Source organism: Tamandua tetradactyla, chromosome 19, assembly GCF_023851605.1.
Source record: "Tamandua tetradactyla isolate mTamTet1 chromosome 19, mTamTet1.pri, whole genome shotgun sequence".
NCBI lineage: Eukaryota > Metazoa > Chordata > Mammalia > Pilosa > Myrmecophagidae > Tamandua > Tamandua tetradactyla.
Window position 1 is genome coordinate 62,464,658 of NC_135345.1, and position 22,243 is coordinate 62,486,900.

At 32.5% G+C, this 22,243-nt stretch overlaps 1 protein-coding gene across 15 annotated transcripts in view; it reads left to right on the forward strand.

The window, feature by feature from the left end:
* The window catches only part of ADGRL3 (adhesion G protein-coupled receptor L3), an 841,123-nt gene that overhangs the window by 259,317 nt on the left and 559,563 nt on the right, over positions 1-22,243 (forward strand). For all 15 annotated transcript variants that reach the window (XM_077136976.1, XM_077136982.1, XM_077136975.1 and 12 more), the window contains one exon: positions 21,334-21,573. In XM_077136976.1, the coding sequence (XP_076993091.1) occupies positions 21,519-21,573 (55 nt within the window). In that variant the 5' untranslated portion in view covers positions 21,334-21,518. The remainder of the gene's footprint in view (positions 1-21,333; positions 21,574-22,243) is intronic.

Sequence of the window (22,243 nt, forward strand, 5' to 3'; positions counted from 1 at the left end):
AAATGGGTACAATTCTAGTCCATATAAGAAATCATGAGGGAAAAGCAAAACATTTATAGGATTTACATATGCCACACATCAAGAGCTTAATCATTGTTAATGCTTAGAGTTCTCTGTTTTACTACAGAAAAGAGTTTCAACCACTTTTGTCTTTGGACTAACTATCCCATCTTTTTCCTGGATCCAGCACCTTAATCTTTGGCTGGTCATAGTTCATTTTATGAAGCAGATGTTTGCTGACCAGCTATTAGATGCTAAACCTGTGCTCGTTAATTGAGACATGAAGACGAACGGTTTGCCCTTGAGGGCCTCTTGTTGTCTGACAGGGAAGTTAGACACGTGCACAAATGACAGTAAAAACGTTCTGGACTCTGTCAGAATCTTGAAGAAGCATTTTGAGGGATTGTCAGAAAAACCTTTCCAGAGGAAGATACCCTTCACTATTAAAGAACCAGGGGTTATTTTGTGATAGAAAGAAAGATGGTAAGGGGGCTCATGTTTGAGCCTCTACTTTAAAAAAAAAATCTTCTTGTTATTGTGAAATATAACATATACAAAAAAGCAATAAATTTCCAAGTACATTTTAACAAGTAGTTATCAAACAGATTTTAAAGTTTGGTATGGGTTATAGTTCTATGATTTTTTCATTTTTTCTTCTAGCTGCTCCAAGATATTGGAGACCAAAAGGAATATCAATATAATGATTTAGCAGTCATACTCATTTGCTAAATCCTATCTTCTCTGTTATATTCCTCCTTCTCTTTAAATAACATATATACATAAAAGCAATACATTTCAAAGTACATTGCAACAGTTTGTTGTAAAACAGATTTCAGAGTTTGGTATGGTGTACAGTCCACAATTTTAGGTTTTTACTTCTAGCTGCTCTAAGATACTAGAGACTAAAAGAAATACCAATATAATGATTCAGCACTCATACTCATTTGTTAAACCCTACCTTTTGTGTGGAACTCCACCATCACCTTTGATCTTTCTACCATTCTTTAGGGGAATTTGGGCTATACACATTCTAGGTTTTTCATGTTGGAAGAGGCTATCGATAATATGGGATAGAGAGAATGACGGAACTAGTTGATGCTCTGGAGACGCTGGCCCCTCTGCTTTTCAGAACTTATCTGGTCCAGGGACCCATCTGAAGGTTGGAGGTTTCTGAAAAGTTATCCTAGTTCACCTTTGTAGAATCTTATACAATTCCCTAGGTGTTCTTTAGGATTGGCAGGAATGCTTTTGGTTGGAGTTTGGCAAGTTATGATATGTAGCAATGTCTACCTGAAGCTTGCAAAAGAGTGACCTCCAGAGTGCCTCTCGACTCTATTTGAACTTTTTCAGCCACTGATACCTTATTTGTTATACTTCTCTTTCCCCTTTTGGTCAGGATGGCATTGTTGTTCACAGGGTGCCCGGGCCAGGCTCATCCCTGGGAGTCATCTCCCACGCCGCCAGGGAGACTTTCATCCCTGGATGTCATATCCCAATTGGGAGGGAGGGCAATGGTTTCATTTGCAGTGTGGTTGAGCCTCTACTTTTTCAACCAAGCCAACAGAAAGAACATTTTAGATGGGGTTCAATAAACTGAGATGTTTTGGGGTAAAATAAGAATGTGAGAGTGAGACAGTGTGAGCAAAATCCCTCTGAAATATTCAGAATGTGCTTTTGGCATTTATGTACAAGTGTCTTCCTATATGAATAAGTCCTCTCACCTTTTCTGAATGGCAGTAGAAAAAAATCAGTTTCAGCTTTTTCCTTTGGAGTCTTTGCTCTGCCCCCCTACTTCATAGGCCCTCAAATTTAAGTACTTGGTACAAACAAAAAAGTCTCCCTGAGTGTTATGATAACTAGCACTTTGGGGACAGTGAGATCATTTATCTTAATTATTCACTAAACAAAAGGCAAAATGAGAAATGCCCTCATTGTGTTCTTTTGTAATTTTTTTTTTTTTATAATTTCATTTCTTCCCCAAGCAGGAATGAATTTATTAACTTCAATCAGTGCTATGGTAGACCTTACCAAGAGTAAAAGACCTACATAGCTCAAAGCTTTAGCACTAAGGAATTACCTGCTCTTTGGTAACTAAAATATAAATATATTCCATTTGAATGCTGTTATATTCCACCTATTTATCCAAATTTGGTGTACCTCCTCCGAAGATAAATCATTTCCCCCACATGATTGTGCAATCGCTTGTTTAAGTAATAGAAAGTACTGGCCAGTGCTTATTAAATCACTACTGCCCAATCACACAGTTACATTTTTAATTTAAAATGATTAATCTCTCACCAAAGAGTATGCGTACCTCCTAACAATAAAAAAAAATAGGTATTTTCAAACGTGGAAGAAAATTGTGAAATAAATGTCTTCCTACTGTGCTCTAATTAAACATTCTAAACAGATTATTCAGAAGCTAGGAAATATTCGAATCTTTCTTTGTTTATCATTAATTTGCTCTAATGTGGTATTTATTGCATGTCACATGTCATAAGGTCCCTTAATTATCTGTGTAAAAATAATAGTATTTGTTTGAGTCATGACATTTTAATCATATTTTATCAGAACCTAAAGAAGATGAAATAAATTAGGGTACCAGTAGCAGCAATGATTAGAATTCATCCTAGTGCTGTGTTACCTCAGAAAAGAATAAAAGGAAAATACTCCATTCAGGTTATATTCAGCTCTCTTTTCTGAAAGTCTGACAGAGATTTATGGTTTCTTTTTGTCAGTTCTGTTTAGTCCCTGTGGTACTACATCTTTCTTGAAGTACATGAAAGACAGTGCTAATGGCAAGATATTTTCTATAAAGGTGTATTTTAAAGGTGGATTTGGGAAATATTAGCAAAGCCACTCTGATTTTTTGAAATTGTGATGAATTATGACTACTAAGTGTAGGTTTTGATTAATATTCATAAAATATATCTCACATTTTCTTTGTTTTGTCAAAATACCTGCCAGGATCTTGTGTTAACTGATCCTACCATACAGATTTCTTAGGAGACTTGATAATATTTCAAGGCTTTAAACTTCATTCAAGAATATTAAATCAGGAAGACATGAAATCTCAATTCTGTTACCTCAGGAGATTTATAGACTTTGAGCACTTAGTATTGGAATCTATAGATATTATCTTTCTCGTTGTAGGGCAAATCTGTAGATAATGTACTGATGAAAAAACGATTGCCTTTAATTGAAAAAGTCCATGAGCTTGTGTAAACATTTTAGTTAAAAATTTAGACTTTAGTTGTAAAAAGATAAATTAGGTTCTCGAAATATGTAGATGGATGAACACTCTGTCTTGGCTCAGGGGTGCTTTTTCCAACTGTGCTCAGCAAAGTCCACAGGACTCCTCATATGAGCCATTGTAGGTAGAGTGATGTTTTTTGTTGTGCAGTAGCGATCCTACATATCTTCTGGCTGATTCTTCTCTAAATCAAGTATTATTGCTATATTTTCTTTTCATTATCAGTTAGTTAACTAATATTATTGTGTATCAACAGTTTATAAGGTAGTTATTCTTGCTAGAACTCTTCTAACCCATTTCTTGGTTTGCACATTCCTTCTTGGGGAGGCGGCGGGAACCAAAGGATGCAATGTGAAAGCACTGAAGAAAGATACAGAAATAAATGAGAAGATACCACACCTGATCTTTATCTTTGTGGTTTAAAAAACATCAATATGGAAATACATCTGATCATTTAAATCCATTAATATAGTCACAGTTTTTCAATAGTTTTATTTAATATATCTAAACATAGTTTAGGACCTCATACAAATAACATAAACAAACAAAAAACTCAACTGCCCCAGTAGAAATGAATGGGATCCCCAATCATTACGTCAGAATATTCATGGCTCAATTTTCATTTGGCAAGATGGTCAAGCCTAGAGAGGTAGTCATTTCTATTTCCTTATTCGTTGTGAAATAGCAGTTGCATTTACTTTTTAAAAATAGTGTAACTTTTTAAAAAGCATTGTTGATCCTCATTATCCCCCAAGGAGTTAAACAAAAGAAAGCCCACTTATTAATTTTTTTTGTAAAAGATATTAACACTCCATGAACCAGTAAATCCTCTGAACCAAAAGTACTACATTTTATATTTTCCTTAATTTTTCTAACAAAATTTGTGAACTGTATCCCAGCATAAGAAGTATGTATCCGATAAGGATGCAGAGAGTTGAGGGAAGCACATAAAATCGCCTCCTCCTTTGGCTGAAGGGATTTGAGGTACTGTGCATAATCGAAGTTGTACCTGAGTATGTTTTTGACTTGGGGTCAGCATATCCTGCCATAATATTATGGTACTTTTTTATCTTATTATTTTTAAGAGCATTAATTATTTTGGCATTCAAATATATTTCTACTAGGGAATTCATGTCAAAAACCAATTAATATGTATTGTTTATTCACATTTTCCCCTCCATTTAGTTAAAAGAGTCTTTTATGAGATCTTAGATCTGACACAACAAAATAATCCAAATAATGGACTTTGTACTTTTTAAATATATTAAACTATTTTTGTTAATCTCCCCATAAAATGTCTTACAAATCACGTTTCAATTTTATTTCTTTATAAATTTGCCTGGAGAATAGAGCATAAAATAATAATCACTTTCATTTGGAACAGAATCCCCCATAGCCAATAAAAAGTTGGTATATATCAGAGTAATTTTTATGGGCATCTGGATGAGCTCTATGCTAATAAGATTGATACTACATTTCTCTCCTGATAATTTTGTGTTTTCTATTTACTTTTGAAATACACAGGCTCACATTGAGATATGTTTGTGTAAAAGCATCTCCAATAATGTTGGGGTGATTCTGGGAATGGTATAAGTGAACATTTGCTTTCTTGGCTGGACCACTTCTGAATCAACAAAGAAAAAGAGAAAGAGGAAAAAGCAGCATGGTAGTGTCAAATCTGAGAGTAGCTAATGGGGGCAGTGCTGGTTTGAAAGGAAGCATGCTCCCTAAGAAAAACCATGTTTTAATATAAATCCCAGCTCATAAAGGTAGAATAATCTCTATTCAATACTGTATATTTGAAACTGTAATGAGATCATCTCCCTAGTTGATGTGATTTAGTTAAGAATGGTTGTTAAACTGGATTAGGGGATGACATGTCTCCACCCATTTGAGTGGGTCTTGATTAGTTTCTGAAGTCCTATAAAAGAGGAAACATTTTGGAGAATGAGAGATTCAGAGAGAGCAACACTACAAAGCAGAGAGTCCACCAGCCAGCGACCTTTGGAGATGAAGAAGGAAGACACCTCCCAGGGAGCTTCATGAAATAGGAAGCCAGGAGAGAAAGCTAGCAGATGACGCCGTGTTCACCATGTGCCCTTCCAGCTGAGAGAGAAGCCCTGACTGTGTTCGCCATGTGCCTTCTCACTTGAGAGAGAAACCCTGAACTTCATCGGCCTTCTTGAACCAAGGTATCTTTCCCTAGATGCCTTTGATTGGACATTTCTTTAGACTTGTTTTAATTGGGACATTTTCTCGGCCTTAGAACTATACACTAGCAACTCATTAAATTCCCCTTTTTAAAAGCCATTCCGTTTCTGGTATATTGCATTCCAGCAGCTAGCAAACTAGAACAGGGGCTTTTGGCTTAATGATGTCTGAAATGTACTTTATTTTTAAAGCTCCTTAGAATTCAAAGAAACTTTTTCTTTAGATTAACTCTTTTGATCACTGGGAGACACTGATGTTTGCCAGACTGCCCATCACATTTCTTTTTGGTCTGGCTATTTGTATCTCTAAAGAATTTGGGAAATCTAATACTGGGCAAATTGATTCTTTCTATTTGAGATAAAGATAATCAAAGTTATATAGGAACTGCATAACGAAGATATTTTCCAGATTGACATTTACTGGCAGTACTGGGATCAGCAAAATTTCTCTTATCTGCTGATTTATAATATACCCCCTTTGATTTTAAATTCTTGTATGTATATGTTTGCACATGTATTGTGTATTTTTTTAATGGATGTGTAAAATTTAAGCAATTCATTTTAGGTAATGTTATATTTCTATAGTGAAGCAAAAAATAAATAAAAATATCCTCAAAAACTGTTAGTGCTTCTATCTGTAATGTGGGCCACACAGGAAATGCTCAACCGAGTTTTGTTGAATACTTGGTAGGCATCTGAAGCTGTAGTTCAACAGAATGGGTAGCTGAAATGTCACAGTTCTTTCTTTTCCTTCCCATTCCACTTCCCTGTCCCTTTCCTTTCCATTAGTTATTCTCAGGATCAACCCTGTGTAAAATTGTTCTAGGAGGTACCTCAGTGAAGTTTCAACTTCTCAACCTTTATTTAACACCAGTCTCCCAATCAGATCCCAGTTTTCCTTTCTAATGGAAGAAATTTAACATTAATAAACCATTCATCCCTCAATATACATTCACTACTCTTGCTATGAAATTTGCATATTTTAAAGAATCTTATGAAAATATTTAGACATAAAATTTACATACGTGGAGTACACATATATGCATGCATAAGTATATATGATGCAAGGGAAGACACTTTAAAACATTGGTTGTATTACATATGTATTTTCCTGTGAAGTGCCTGGATAAAAAAATAGATTTGGGGACAGAGTGAATTCCTAGTCTGCATAAAAACACATATAGTATGTGGTTTCACCATCTTTGCCAACTGGTAGAAGTGATTCCTAAAAGGGAGTTATTCTTTAGAAGCATTTCAAAACAAATATTTTCCTTATAGGCAGATATTTTTAAGACTTGAGGAAACTGAAGAATGCATGAATCAGAAACCACTACTAAGCTTAATATTGGGGAAAATATCATAATGAAGTTTTGAGTACAGTGATAAGGAAATTTGAGGGTTAAAAATATAATGTAGACTCATCAGAAACTTAAGTTGAAGGTGAAAGGTCCACAATGGATTTCACATTATATTTTAAAAATTGTGATCCATATTACTATTTATCTCAATTACCTACCTTCTCCTTTTTGAAATTTATAATGACCAATATTGATATCTTATGACTTATAAAATTAAAATCAACCTAATACATTTCTAGTAATATACTGACTGTGGTAATGAACACTCATTTCTAATATATTTCATGTAGCTCAAGTCTAAAATTATATAATTGTCAATGACCTGATTAATACATAATAGTAATGACATAATGGTAATAATTTGATTATAGATTTAATTACATTAAATGATTTTGTGCATATCGCCATTCTGATTAAAATGACCTAGTTATCACAAAGTTTTATTGGTACAATGAACATGTTAAAAATAACAAGTAAAAGGCAAAGAAGAGAAAAGACAGGTGGATGGTGCTCTGCAAAGATCTCACACCAACCCCTGTGTCATGTTAGGCCTGGGTTTTTCTCAGCTTCCTCTCAGCCTCATCTGTAAAAGGAGGGAAGTAGATGAAGATTGTTCTCAAGGCTACCAAACTCTAAAAGGCACCTAGAGCCATAATAAATGTATTTATCCCTGTTACTGGCAGAAGTGCTGCAATTTGTTAGGATTAAAGCAAATCATGAAAAGGTTATACAAATTCATTGATTAAAATTAATCCATAGAAAATTTTCTCTTAGGAAGGTATTGGATCATATATCTCTATCAGGTTCCTTTATAAAGACCATGAGTAAATTTAAAAGAAAGTACATTTATCTGTGCTTTTTTTTTAAACAGCATGTGAGTATATTCTGAGCAATTTTTAATTCAAAGTGAAAAATAAGATATATTATAGAAGAAAAACAGGCCAACACCCTTTGGAAAAGGTCACTATTTTACTTAAGTCATCTAAATAATCTTATTTTTTAGCAGAACAAATTATCTGCCCTTCACTTTAACATTTTTAGAAACAAAAGTAAAGGATTTAAATTTTGTGTTTAAACTTTGTCGTGTTTCATGCTTGACATTTCTCTAATTTATTGCTATGGTAAAGCTCCATAAAAGCAGGGATATATTTTCTTCTTGAAAGCAATTGTCTTGAACTATTTCAGGGAACACCTTATTGAAATAAATCACTGAAATATAAATCACTGTCTAAAATGAAAGAAAATAATCTATGGGTTGATCTCAAGTATACCTTGTTTGGTAGAAGCAGACATGCTAGGGAGTGCAAAAGCAGAAAACACAGATATCTGTGGTTTGAAAACTAATAAAGGAAAAATTTCTAATCTTTCTAACTCAGAAAATTTTCTACCTTTCAACAATTTAGTGGAAAAATAATCTAATATGAAAAAATAATGTTTTTCATAAACATCTTATAGTGTACTCCATTATAGGGAATTAGCTACTTTGACATCTGCCATCACTGTGAAAGGAATTTTCAGAATATTTAAATGAAATGTTAGATAAAAAGTATCCAAATGTGACATTTACAGTAATCTGCCAATTTGGTTGCTTCTGATGGATTTTCTACCACAGTCCATCTTTGTTCACTTTATTTTATTTCTAGCTGGAGTCAAGAGTCAAACAATGACACTGTATATCTTTCTGTTTGCCAGTTTTGGTTACTTTGAAACATAGGTGCTTCTGAATTGTCCTTGAGAAATGACTGACCAAAGAAATTATTTATTTACTGAGGTATCAGTGTATTTTTTAAAATTACATAACTCTAATATATTTTACCAAAAAGGAAACAGCCTTTTGAAGATATCAAAAGAGTGATGCCTTTAAATAAATAGAAGTCAATTAACCATATTAGGGGATATTTGAATGATTAAAATACAATTTTACATAGCTTACAGGTTTTTGTTTTAAAGAAAAGGTCCTTGTCAGAATAATAGTGGGCAGCTAATTTTCAAGATTTCTTTAATTCTACTATTTAATTTCTTTAATTTAATTTCAGTTGTGTAATTTCTATTTAGAATGGGTTGTTATTTGGCCTAAATTCATTCAAATAAAATTTTGAGATGATTATGTGGTATATCTTAGTACCTAATGCAGTACTATCCTATATCAGTGAGATGAGTTCATTAAAAATTTTTATTTTGAACACTTGAATAGCATAGGCTCCTAGAGAATGAACAAAGACTTCTGGTGAGATTCTTATGTACATTTTAGTGTTTAGCCCTTCATGTACCTTCACATGTCTTAAACAGGTTTTTGGGCTTGCTCAAGTGCTCTGCTTCACATTAAATAAAATCTCTTTGGAGTTTCATCTATTTTTTTTTAATTGAAATCACTATATTTGGTTGGTTTACCAAACCTTTTACATCAGAACATTTATAATATTATTTGTATAGAAATCTTTGAGTCATTCAGGGCAATTTTTTAAATAAGTGCTTGGCATTATGAAATTTGAAGTGCTATTTATTTTAACATTATAAAATATACCCAGGCATATAGATGGCAAACTGTGAGGTGTAGCAATTGAATAATGTTAGTATTGGATTGTCAATTAAAAGACACTTTTTTATTGTACTAGGTTATTAAAAAATCCTAAGTAATTTTGAGTTGCAATATTTATTAAATAACAATATGAATAAACTCTATGAAGAAATGAAAGGCTATATGCTATCATATATAATTATATGTACATTCATATAAAATATTACATGCTTATGCACAGACAAACCGGTATATTGATACTTATAATAAGCTCCGTTATAAAAGGTGGAGGTCTGCAGCAATAGGACTCTCTGAACCAAGATGAATGGAACAAATGAGCAGTTTCATTCTATCTTTTTATCCTTTCACTTTTCCATTTTGCCTACCAATTAAATCCCCCAGAAATCTTATAAAGGTAATATATTTGCTCTAAAAGAAAGAACCTGAGAAGATATTTTTGACAGGAAAACAGGTTTCCGGATCCTGAAAGCTAGATGTTTCCTTCTTAATACCTGTCTTATTTTATTACAGTCAAAATGAAGTGCAATATTGTGTGTAAAATGCTGTCAGTGTGTTAGTACCTATTAAGAACGCTTGAAGAGTAGTTTTTTTCTCATGATTATTATTTCTACTAAGTTGTATACATTTTGTTAGGTATGCTTAGAAATGAATAATTCAAGATTTATGTATTATACTTCAAGAACATTAAGGATTAAATTTACTTTGGGTATCTTTTTCTCTCCATGCAGAAACAGGCTTTGGGGTCCAAACAGCATCTTAAAAGTGAACTTTTATACAGTGGCCTATTCATAATTTGGTAGCTACCTATAAATGTTAATTAATAAATCCGCTATAAAAAAAAGTGTTGCTGTGCTCATAATTTCAAACAGTATCCTGGGGTTATGCTAAACCTTACTGTAGTAGCTATTGATTTCAAAACCATTAATATATGTTTAAATAAACTCCCAGACAGGTTAGAGTTACAGTAGAAATATTGCATCATATGCTACAACTTTAGAAACTCTCCCTTGGCAATAACAGTCCTTGACTCCCTCTGGGTATTTTAGGCACTGATACTCTATAATGGGCCATTAAGGAAGGTGTTTAATTTGAGATTTATCCAGGTGCACCCTACTGAGATGAGATAATTTCAAAACATGTGTATTTTCTCTCCTGCCTGGTTGCTACTGATATACTGCAAGGATTGAAATATAGGAAGGCTATATTGAAATATTTGTGAATCTCACAAGACATTTCTTTCATAATCTCAAGAACAAATATATTAAAAATATTATACAGGTATTTATATTAGAAGGTTCAAAAAGTATTATCTTTGGATCATGTGTGCTATGCTGTTTTTATCCCCTCTATTTTACAAAACTTTCTTTCTTTTAACACTTGTTTAAACTTTTGAAAAAAAATGACTTTTTCAAAAAAATGAAATAATTTTTTAAATGTGAAAATCAGGAGTTGAAACCAAATTGTTTATGTGAAAGAGATATATGGGACTTATCTCTCATGATAGCGATAACACAGTGAAACTACACTATATTAATCTAACCCATAACGGAATAAATACTCCCCTGTATTATTCTTTGTTTTGGAAAGTGGTCAGAGAAAGTTTAAATATGTGTGTAGTTTTTCTTTATCAGCTAGAAGAAATAGGATTCGGATGATTATGACTACCTCAATTCTTGCATTTCTCTATTCTTGGCTTTGTTTGTAAGCCAGTTTCTTAGAAACTGTCATTGTTTTTAGGAAAATAGTGTTAGAAATGAGGTATTTTCCCCTAATGTAGTTCCCCAAACTCATACTGTAGTTTAATACAATTTTGGCATCTAATGGGACATTTAGAGTTCTTTGCTCTCAGCTACAGAATACCTGTTTTCAACAGTATTAGCTATAATGCCAGTTATATGGTTAATGATATTATTTAGAATTTCACAAGGAAAATGTGATTACATTGATTGTAAATGAAACCCTGGAACTTCATTTATCACATGTTTTCACTAAATATAATATCGCAAGTTTCATAAACAACTCAGGCACTTTCAATGACAAAATTGCCAAAAATAACACTTTAAGTCAGTAATAGGTTATTCTAATGAAAACTCTCTGTAGATGAAAAAAAAATCCAATAAACATTAGAAACATTTGAAGTAACATAAATGATCATTTGCTACTTAAAATAAATGTGAGAAAGTCACAAATAATTCTATTTTGAAGATTATTTGCTTATTCTGAGTAACAAAAATTAATCTTAATTCCCTTTCTGGTACAATTACTTTTGTAACAGAATTAAATAGTCATGGTGATTGGAATTAGATTGCTAGATTTTGAAGTCTCTTCAGAACTTATATTTGGGGAGGTTTCTTTCCATTTTCTTTCCAGTTCAAATGATTGAACATTTTCTGTAACTTAAGGGGCCCTTGGTTGGCTCTTGCCTTCTAAGATTGTTGTTCCTGGTACTCTTCTAATGAAATCTGTGATCTTGTTCCTCACAAACCTGAAATAAGCGTAAGTTAAAATGTACCAAAGGGCGATGCGACAGTGACTCAGTGGCAGAATTCTCACCCACCATGCCAAAGACCCAGGTTCAATTCCTGGTGCGTGCCCATGCAAAAGAAAAGAAAAAAAATGCACCAAAGACATATATGCTAGGTAGGAATTATTCAGAAGTGAAGATACTGTGAGCTTTTGGTTGATGGCATGATTCTCTTGAGCTGAAGTTTGTTTGACTGTTTCAGTGTACAGCTATATCCTTGATTTTCATCTCATTCCATTCAATCTATCATTGTAAACAGTAATCATAGCTAGCTAGAAGCTCCTTACCTTGACAGAAGGTATGCTACAGAGTCAATAGTCAATAGAAGTGATGACAGGCAATACAGCTAACTATTGAGAGCACACACTGTGGACCTAGACCACTTTGATTCAAATCTGGGCTTGATTATTTTTAGCCATGTGACAGTGGAAACATTTTTAATCTCTTTACCCTTAGTTTATTCATTTGTCAAATGGGAATTATAATAGTCCCTTGCTTATTGGGTTGTTATAAGATTGATGATGTTGATAGTTGGATTTGTTTTTGCTAGAAACAGATTCTGAAAACCAAAGATAGAAGTTTATTGAACTAAAGTAGCATTATTGCAGAACAGCAACAAAAAGTTACTGCTCAAAAGGCAAGTTTTATGCAGGTAGTATATATGACTTCAAGGAACCAAGGGAGAGTATGGAAATGAAGAAGGAGAACAAGGGAGAGTGAGCTACAGGAGTTGCTTGGGGCAGAATGTCCTTGGGCCATGTTTCATTAATTTTGCAACTTGTGCAGGCAGGTTGTCTTTGCAGCCCCAGGGCTATCTAGTGAAGATAAGTGAGTTTGTTGGTGTCAGCATGACTCAGTTGTTTTCCGTTTCTTATTTATAGTTGCCTGGACAAAAAGGAAGCTCAACCATATCAAGTTGATTAGTGAAACTATTAACTATTCCATTTTCACTGAATCAATTAAAAGAGTTCATATGTGTAAAGCTTTTACAACAATGGCTGATATAGTAAGTGCTCGAACCATGTTACCAGTTGTTAGGAGAACTGATCTTTCCTGTTTGAAATGGAATTATTTACTTTTAATGACCTGTTATTTCCTAATTTCTACATTCCTAAGAAGCACAAGAATCAGTCTCTGATTATTATCTTAAATGATACATTTAAGATGTACCTGTAACAAAGTTGTGAATTTTGTGAATATCCTTTCATATAATAGCTATGTTTATTTAGACTTAATTTTTCAGAGCTAAATTTGATGATGAAAATTTGTGATTTTATGAGAATGTTCATTTTTGAAGAGCAAAACAAAGCATCTGCTTAATAAATTATAAATATGGAAAAATATGAGATCCTCTTTTAAGTTTTAATTATGATTTTGAACAATTGAATTATTGCATTTTATAATGCAATTATTTATATATAGCCTTAATTTCAATCTCATTGGTTTAATTTCCTATTGATCATGCCAATGGCTAATATATTATATTATTCAAATCCTACTGGAAATGAACTCCAGTCAAAGCTTTGTGGGATCCCAAGAAAAAGATTAACTCAGAACACTTTGGAAGAATAGGAACCTTTTGTAAACTATCCGCCTGTTTCATGTTTAAAAGATATGCTGCCCTATAGCCCAAAATAGCCAAGTTCATCATAGCCAAATTTATTTCTAAACATTAATAGATATTTTTTATATTATATCATTATCTGAAAGATAATTAGATGAACCCTTTATTCTAGAGAACTTCCTCATTAAAATTACCTTCTGTTTCAGTTTCCTAGGCTACTTAAACAAATGCCATGAAATGGTAGTGCTTAAGCAATGGGAATTTACTTAGTCACGTTTTTTGAGGTCAGGACCATGTCCACATCAAAGCATCATCAAGGAGATGCTTTCTTTATGAAGATGAACATTCTGTGACTGGCTGCTGGTGGTTCTGGCTCCCCTGTCACATGGCAAGACACATGGGGGCATAGCAGATTCCTCTCCCTTCTCTTCCCAGTTTTGTTGATTTCAGCTTCTTGCTTCTGTGTTTTTCTCTCTGCCTGAATTGCATTCCCTTGTAAAGGACTCCAGTAATAGGATGAAGAACCACCCTGATTGAGGTGGGCCACACCTTAACTGAAGTAACCTCATTACAAAGCCCTACTTACAATGGGTTCATACTCACAGAAATGCATTAAGTTGAATGTGTTTTTCTGGAGTACGTACAGCTTCGAACCACCAACAAATTATGTTTAAAATATAGCTATGAGGAGATGTGTGCTGGTTTTACTTGAATAATAAAAAAAAAATTGTTAAATTCAAGACAATATAAATTTCATTGCTTGAAAAGTATTTTAGGATAATCTTTTTAAAAATTAATTGAATAGAAATAGGTTTCTCTTGCTCTGATCTCTTTGAGGCTCAGGGAGAAGATAGCAGATTGGAAGGAATGAGGGAGAAAAGGAGAGGGCTGAAAGTACTAGTAGAAGTATAGTTATATTCCTGAACTTTTCTATTCTCAATTTGATTAAACTTTTTTCCAGTTTCTTCCGTATCTATTCTATAATTTTACCTTCTACTTTCCTTCCTGATATATTATTCCTTCCACTCTGGAAAGCATGTAACTGTGATATTTCTACAACTTGAAAAAAAAAATTGTTAACTTGACTTTCTTCAAATAATCTATATTTTAAATCACAATTCTGCACTTGTAGGTCACTGTGAACTCCCATCATACTAACTCTGGAAAATATTATTACTGACACATCTAGCCTAAGGTATTTTTTCTTTCCTTTCCATTTTCTGCTATACACTGTGACAAATTTAATCTTCTAAAAGCATAGTGTTTACAATGTACCTTCTGATTCTATTCACTTTTCCACCAAAGCATTTACACATTCCTACCCAATATTCTTTATCCTACTCATCACCAAATATAATCTCGTTTACCATATCTATAACCCCAGTTTCGAAAATAAAGGTATTTATTAAATGAAACAGTGATGTGTCTTATTTATTAAATGCCTCTTGTTGCCAGGAACCTTTCTAGGTAATTGAAAATACCTAGACCTTTATTTAAGCCTTATAACAAACTGGCAACCTAATAATCAATTTCAAATGTGAACATTGGGGTATAGAAAATTTGAGTAAAATGCCTATCATCACACAGCTTATCCCTGGAAGATAAAGGACTTAAAACATGCCTTTTCTGACTTTAAAGTTCTGACTCTGACTGTTGCTATTTCTCATGGCTTCAACCAAATAAATAATACTCGATGCTAGCAGCTTAGATTTTAATATATAAATGAAGAAATAAAGGGTTATGAAAAATATGGCTACATTTAGTCTGAGGTCAAGACAAATTTCACTCTGGGTTGTATTTGACATAATTATCTTTTAAAATAAATGCACATTTACAAAGATAAGCAATACAATTATATTTTGGTAGTTATACACTGCCAAATGCATAGCAATTCCATTTTAAAAGTGGTTGTGGTGATTTGAAGCTCTATGTGCCCCAGAAATACATGTTCTTAAGTCTCACCTACTCCTGTGGGTGTTCATCCATTGTGAATAGTGCCTTTTGATGAGGTTACTTTAGTTAAGGTTCTGTCATGCCGCTATCATGATGGGTCTTAATCCTTTTACTGGAGTCCTTTATAAGGGAATGAATCTCAGAGAGAGGGGAAAGCCATAGAGAGCAAGAAGCTGAAAAGGAACTGGAAAGAGAAGGAAGAGGCCAGGAGATGTCATCATGCTCCCTGCCATGTGACAGAGGAGCAAAGGATTGCCAACAGCCAGCCCCAGAGTGCCACAGCCTTCTGGAAGAAAACATCACTTTGGTCTTGCCTTGATTCAGATTTTTTCCTCAAAACCATGAACAAATAAATTTGCATTGCTTAAGCTGAACTATTTCATAGTATTTGTTTTAACAGCACAGGAAACAAAAACAGTGTTGTAATTTTTGAAATCAATATTTGATCTCAAATAGCATAATAGCTGTTAAGCAGTGTTTTGAAAGTTTGGAACCTTGAAAGAGCATATTGTCACAATGCAAAGTGCATTATTTTTGTTTGGTATCATGTCAGCTGGGATCTATACACTAGGTGGTTTTATCAATTTAGTGCTTTACTTTTCAGTTAATGCCTCTGTTGTCTTAGTCTCTTTATTTCAAATCTAAAATCATTTCCACCTATTAAATGTAGAAAAAAACTTTTGAATGTTTGGGAGCAAATGGCGGACTATAAGGAATTTTGGAAATGCTGATAATGAACATGTTAAAAAATGGAAGCAAGTAGAAGACTATAAGGAATTTTGGAAATGCTGATAATAAACATTTGTTAAAAAATGATATCTGCAATGAGTTGTATTTAATTCACATCTTTGAGGATTACAAATGTATGGTTTAAAAACAACCAAACTAAATTCACATTCATTTGTATAGCCATTGAACCCTCCTATTCTGAACCTCTATATTATTTCCTGCTGCTTTTCATTTACTCTGAAGTCCAGACAAGCCATATGATTTGCAATTCTGCAGTATGTTTTCTTTTTTCAGAACAGTGCTTTGCCTTTTCTCATAACTCTTTGACCCATTATATTATGCTTCCAGTCACTGTGTAATGAAGTCTTATTCATTCTTCAAATTCTAGGGCAGCTGCTACTCTCACGTGCAGGTCTTCTGGATGCTCCCAACTGAGTTATCTCCTCAATTTTTGTAAATTTCTTTTTATTCTTTATCAAAATTTTAATCTGTATTTTATTATTTTTATCCCTGCATTATTTCTTCTCCTTCTCTTCCGTGTCCTTCTCATTTTCTTCCTCTTTATTTTGAAAGCAAGAATGCTGCTTAGTATATCACACGTACTCCCATGACCAACACGGAGCATTTTACATGGTGTTTGGTAATAACCTGGGGCAAACTGCCAAGGAAACACACACATGTGGCTTTCCTGAATTCAATATTTTGTCAAACGATTAGACAAGATGATTGAGAATTTGCTCCCTATGAATTCTGAAGGGAGTGAGTACTATTTAAAAAGGTATTCACTATTATTTATGGAAGTATTTATTGCATTCAATTTTTAGAAAATTTTCTTTTTTGAACTTCTTATTGCCACTGACTAGACTCAGCAACTAAATACTTTATTAATATTTATTTAATGTAATGTTCTTGGACCTCATAAATAATTAAAGAATGGTAAAAAAAAAAGCCTTGAAACTTATTATAATACTTTTATAGTCATATTATTAAGGAAAAGTGTTTCATTATTTTAAAATAGTGTAAGGAGTAGTAGGATCAAAATTATGGTGCTTTACAATTCTATAGTGAATTCACAGTCACTCTTTCAGTTGAAAAATAGTACATATAATTCTTTTACCAAAAAAAACTTTAAAGGAGAGCATTTTTAGAGGCTTTGGACTTCGAAAATTACAGCTGACATTTTAAAAACATTATTCAATCCAAATTCTTTTAAAAATCACTTTGCTTCTATCTAGTGGTCATCACACTGGCTATGATGGGAGGAAGTTGTGTCATACTCATCTAATTTTTCATCTTGCAGCCTTGCCTTTTTTCCCTAAGAGCTAATTATATCGTAGAGCTTCAGCTCGCATCAGTACTGGTCTTCCACATGCAAGTGCTTTTGGGTGGACATTTTAGGGTGAGAAAATATTACCTGTTACTTAATAGATAGAGCATGGATTACAAAATATTACTGTAAATGTACCTATGACTGTGCATCACAAAATATTGTGCTCTTGAATTTGAATAATGAATAGTAATATCCTATATTTAAGCATCTATGCATAATTAAGTATTCTAGCTGAAATGTATTTTCCAGCCTTCTTAAATGACTATTTCTTAGAAATATTTACCTGTTTTTTAATACCACTGACTGATCTTATTTATAAAAGTAGTAAGCTGTGTGCACAAAACCTGATTGGCTTAATGCTCAGATGCTCTGGTGTGATAACAGTTAGGTGCTTTTCTTGCTAAAGAAGTGACTAATAATTAAATGAAAAAAAAAAAGACTCATCTTTTTTTGAAGTTTATATCACTTTTCCATAAGTCATCATAAGCAATTTTATATCATTAGGAATGTAATTTATGCAGAAGAGTTGTGATACAATATTAGATTTGTTAATGAAAGTAATTTCAAATTGTTTGGTCTACTAATGATGAAAGAATGTAGATGATACCCAAGTGATATTTCTAGACAATTTTAAAGTGAGGTTTTTTTGTTTAGGTGATAGCTATCATTTCCCTGGATAGAACAAGAGGAAAAAAATAACACAAAAGGAAACTCTTGGATTAGAATTAGCAATGAGGTTATAGGACTTTTTATCAATTAGTTATTAAAATAATGCCACATTTGGCATGTGCTAAAGTTGTAAACGAACAAACAAACAAAAACACTGGCCCTAAGAAGATTTATATGACAAAAGTAAATATGCAAAATAAATAAGGATTAATAAAAATGTGTAAAGTAACTATTGGAGTAAAATTTGTAGTTATTATTGTAATTTATAGCATAAATAAACATTTAAGAGTCAGGCAAATGCAAAATAATATAAAGAAAATACAGTATCCTGTCTAAGATATTATGAGGGGAATGGCACAATAAAAACATGCCATTTATTTTGGGGAAAGTTTGAGAGTAAATTACCCTACAGAAATAGATTAATAGTAGCTTATTAAAATAAAAGTAATACTTCTAAGGTAAATGATGTTTAGATTCTAATGGAAACCTCTTAGCTATAGATAGATATCAAGTATAATATAGAAATAGAAAAATTTCAAGCATGATTTGAGAGGAATGATATGAAAAAGTTAAGGATAAGAAACAAATTATACCCGAATTTAAGATGAGTGTTTACCCAAATAATAACCAATGTTTAAAGGTTAAAATAAAAACTTTTGATGAAAGGAATAACAAAAGACTTCAAAGTTTTCAAAACATAATTGTGTTAGATTTTAATGAAAATTTCATATAAATTTAACAAATCAGGAATTTTCTTTGTAGTTTATAAGGACTTTCATTACATTAAAACATTTGTAGAATTTATATTCCATATTGTGAGTTTTTGAAACTTGTAGAAGAATTAGTCATATTGCACAGCTTCATAATTCTAATATTAATATTAATGATGTAAATTAAGTCACTTTAATTGACCTCACTTATTAACTTAATATATTGTGAAGTGTGGTATGATAAGTAGTTTTGTTTGAGGACATTTCTTTTTTCTAAGCTTTCTTTTCTATAATTGCTTGCTATATTGTAATAGCTTTTGATAAGAAGTTACAAATACCCTCATTTGTGAATAATTTTAAAAGTATTAACAGATTGATCTTTTAAAGGAAATTAGTAGCATAGAAAATAAAGTATATTTTTGACCAAAGAAAATCACATCACCTTCCTCAAATAACAGCTTCTAGTCTTCTTGTAAATTCTTTCTCTCACCTCTGTTTACATAATAATCATGAAAAACATTTCTATACCCCTATCAAATTTCTGAGCAGTATAGATTTAACTCATTTAATCTTCATCATGACCATATAAATTCAGTAATATTGCCATCCCTATTATATGGATAAAAACCGAGGCACCAAGTTAAATGATTTGTCCAAGGTCACGACACTGGTGAAGTTAGTAATTGGTTGGGATCGGGTGGTCTGGCTCCTGTATCTGTACTCTTTAATGCCATACTATAAATAACAATGTCAAAAATTCAGATAATTCTCAGTAATATTGCTATAAAATCAAGGCAAGTATTTCAGGAATGTTTAGGTATTTATTTTGCAGAGTGGGTGTGGGAGTTAGGTTCAGGTATCAACTTGGCCAGGTGAAGGTACCTAGTTCTGTTGCTGTGGACATGAGCCAATGACATGTGAGGCTCATCTGTCACTGATTACATCTGTAGTCAGCTAGGAGTCGAGCCTGCTGCAATTAATTTAATTGGCTGGTGCTTAAATGAGAGTGCTCAATAGAGCACGACCCAAGCAGCTCAGCATGTCTCATGTCAGGGCTTGCAGCTCAGCTCAGGCCTTTGGAGATGCAGAAAGGAATCACCCTGGGGAAAGTTGTTGGAACCCAGAGGCCTGGAGAGAAGGCTAGCAGAGACTGCCCTGTGCCTTCCCATGTAAGAGAGAACCTCAGTTGAAAGTTAGCTGCCTTTCCTCTGAAGAACTATTTATTTTTAACTACATAGATCCCTTTTATTAAAAGCCGATCCATCTCTGGTGTGTTGCATTCCAGCAGCTAGCACACTAGAACAGTGGGACACACTGATACATTTTTCATTGTGATCTCTATTTTGAACATCACATTATAGAAAAAATTGATTTTATACTCAAAAAGTATAATTATTAGAAATAATATCAATTATTTCATTTATTATGTATGATTATTAAATAATATCAATTATCTTCAAATTTCAGGATGTGTTCCTTCCATGTTTTGGTTTCCTAAGGTAAATCTGTGCAGACTTTTAAGAGATAGGAGCTATAACAGTGTGGTTCAGTAAAATGATTCTTTGAATGCTTACAGTTTTTAATATCTTCCATGAACATGTTATATTTCTAAACAAGATACTCCTTATATAATTTGAGAACAGGTTGTGTGTTTTATTTGATGTTGTGTCCTGTCTTCCCGGTACAGTGCTTTGCAATTCAGTAGGCATTTAATAAATCTTTGTTTAATTAATTAATTATGTTTGAGCTGTATTCCAATTTAGTTTTTTTCTATATGCATATTATTAAAAATGAGCTATTTAGAATAATAAAAGGAAGCATTGTTTTGGGCATACTGTTCTGAAGTGTGATTTTTTCATTAATTTTCAGTACTGAAATTTTATACAATCAAACCTTAAGAATAACATTTTGTAAACATAAATCTAACATAAAACATAAATCTTTTAGATTTATGAATAACATTTTGTAAGCATAAATCCGAACATAAAACATAAATCTTTTGTTTACTAAGATGCTTGGAAAGTAATGCAGTTAGTATGTATGATAATTCCTGAATGACTATCAGGGATTGTAAAAGTAAGTAAAAGTAAGACACATGTTTAGCTTTTTGCTTTGTACATTTTAAATTTATTCACAGTAATAGTGATGAAGAAAACATTTTTTGCCAATCTATTGTTAGTAGAAATTATGTTTGTGGAAAATGTTTATACAAAGTAAGCCTAAAACCTACCAATACACAGAAAAAACAGGATGCTATATTAATAGTGGTCCAATGAGACTAAATTGTTTATTTTACTAAATTTGAGGACTGGGAAATAAACATTGCAGCATTAAATGCATAAATAATGTCTTTTAGATTACTTACTCATTCTTATTTATGGTACATGTATTCATTAAAATGCAGAAAAAAGGAAGCATACAGATGTAACAAACTTTCAAGGAATTTAGATTAAAATTACCTGCATTTGGTAACCCATTTTTTTCTTGTTTGCAGGTTTCAAATTTTGGATAGTGGTGTTTCTGTTTTTGAGGAATTTCCTTTTTTTTTTTTTCTTTTTTTGAGTCTTTTTTTTTTAATCATCAGTCTTGAAGTACAGAAGAGAAATCAGAAAGACACTTATTTCATTTTACGTGTGAAACACTTGCTGTTGAGGAACTCTCACTCTCGAATACACAGCCATGTGGCCATCACAGCTTCTAGTCTCCCTGATGCTCTTGGCACCAATTGTTCATGGTAAGACCTTTAATTAGATTTCTGTGTGATACTTATTGTCTCACTTATTCACACTAGACCCTTCCTTCCAAATCTGTGATCTAAGATTTTGCAGCTTGTGCCTACCATACATTAATATGAGTAGCTTAAATAATAGCTTAAATAAGGCCACATTACTTACTTTAAGCTGCAATAACTATGATGCTGAGATGGATTTTTAAGTGCTATTGAAGTGTATGCATAACAAACTTTTTTTTTTAATTCTTGCATGCTTTATTTTTTGTTTTTTGCACACTTATGGAAAATCAGCTGAATAATTAAATATGTCAACTTTCTGAATTATTTGGTTTACAATTTTCTAGTTAAAATGAATTTTAATATATGAATATGCACATTTGAAAGAAAATTTCACCAAAACTTACTTTCCTAAACCAAGTAATAATTTTTTCTTGTGTATACTATTCTGTATAATCTTTTATACTCAGAGTAGAAAGTTTAACCTTTCATTCAATGGAAATTGTTCCTGCCATATAGCTTATAGTACAAAAAACAACAAAATAATATGAGCATATACTTTCACTTTTTAGAAAAAGGCACAGAGGCATAGTAATATAATAAACTTGTTACTCACTTTGTTTGTTTAAGGATCTTAGTATTTATGACACAGATATATTTCTTTAAATGATGCATC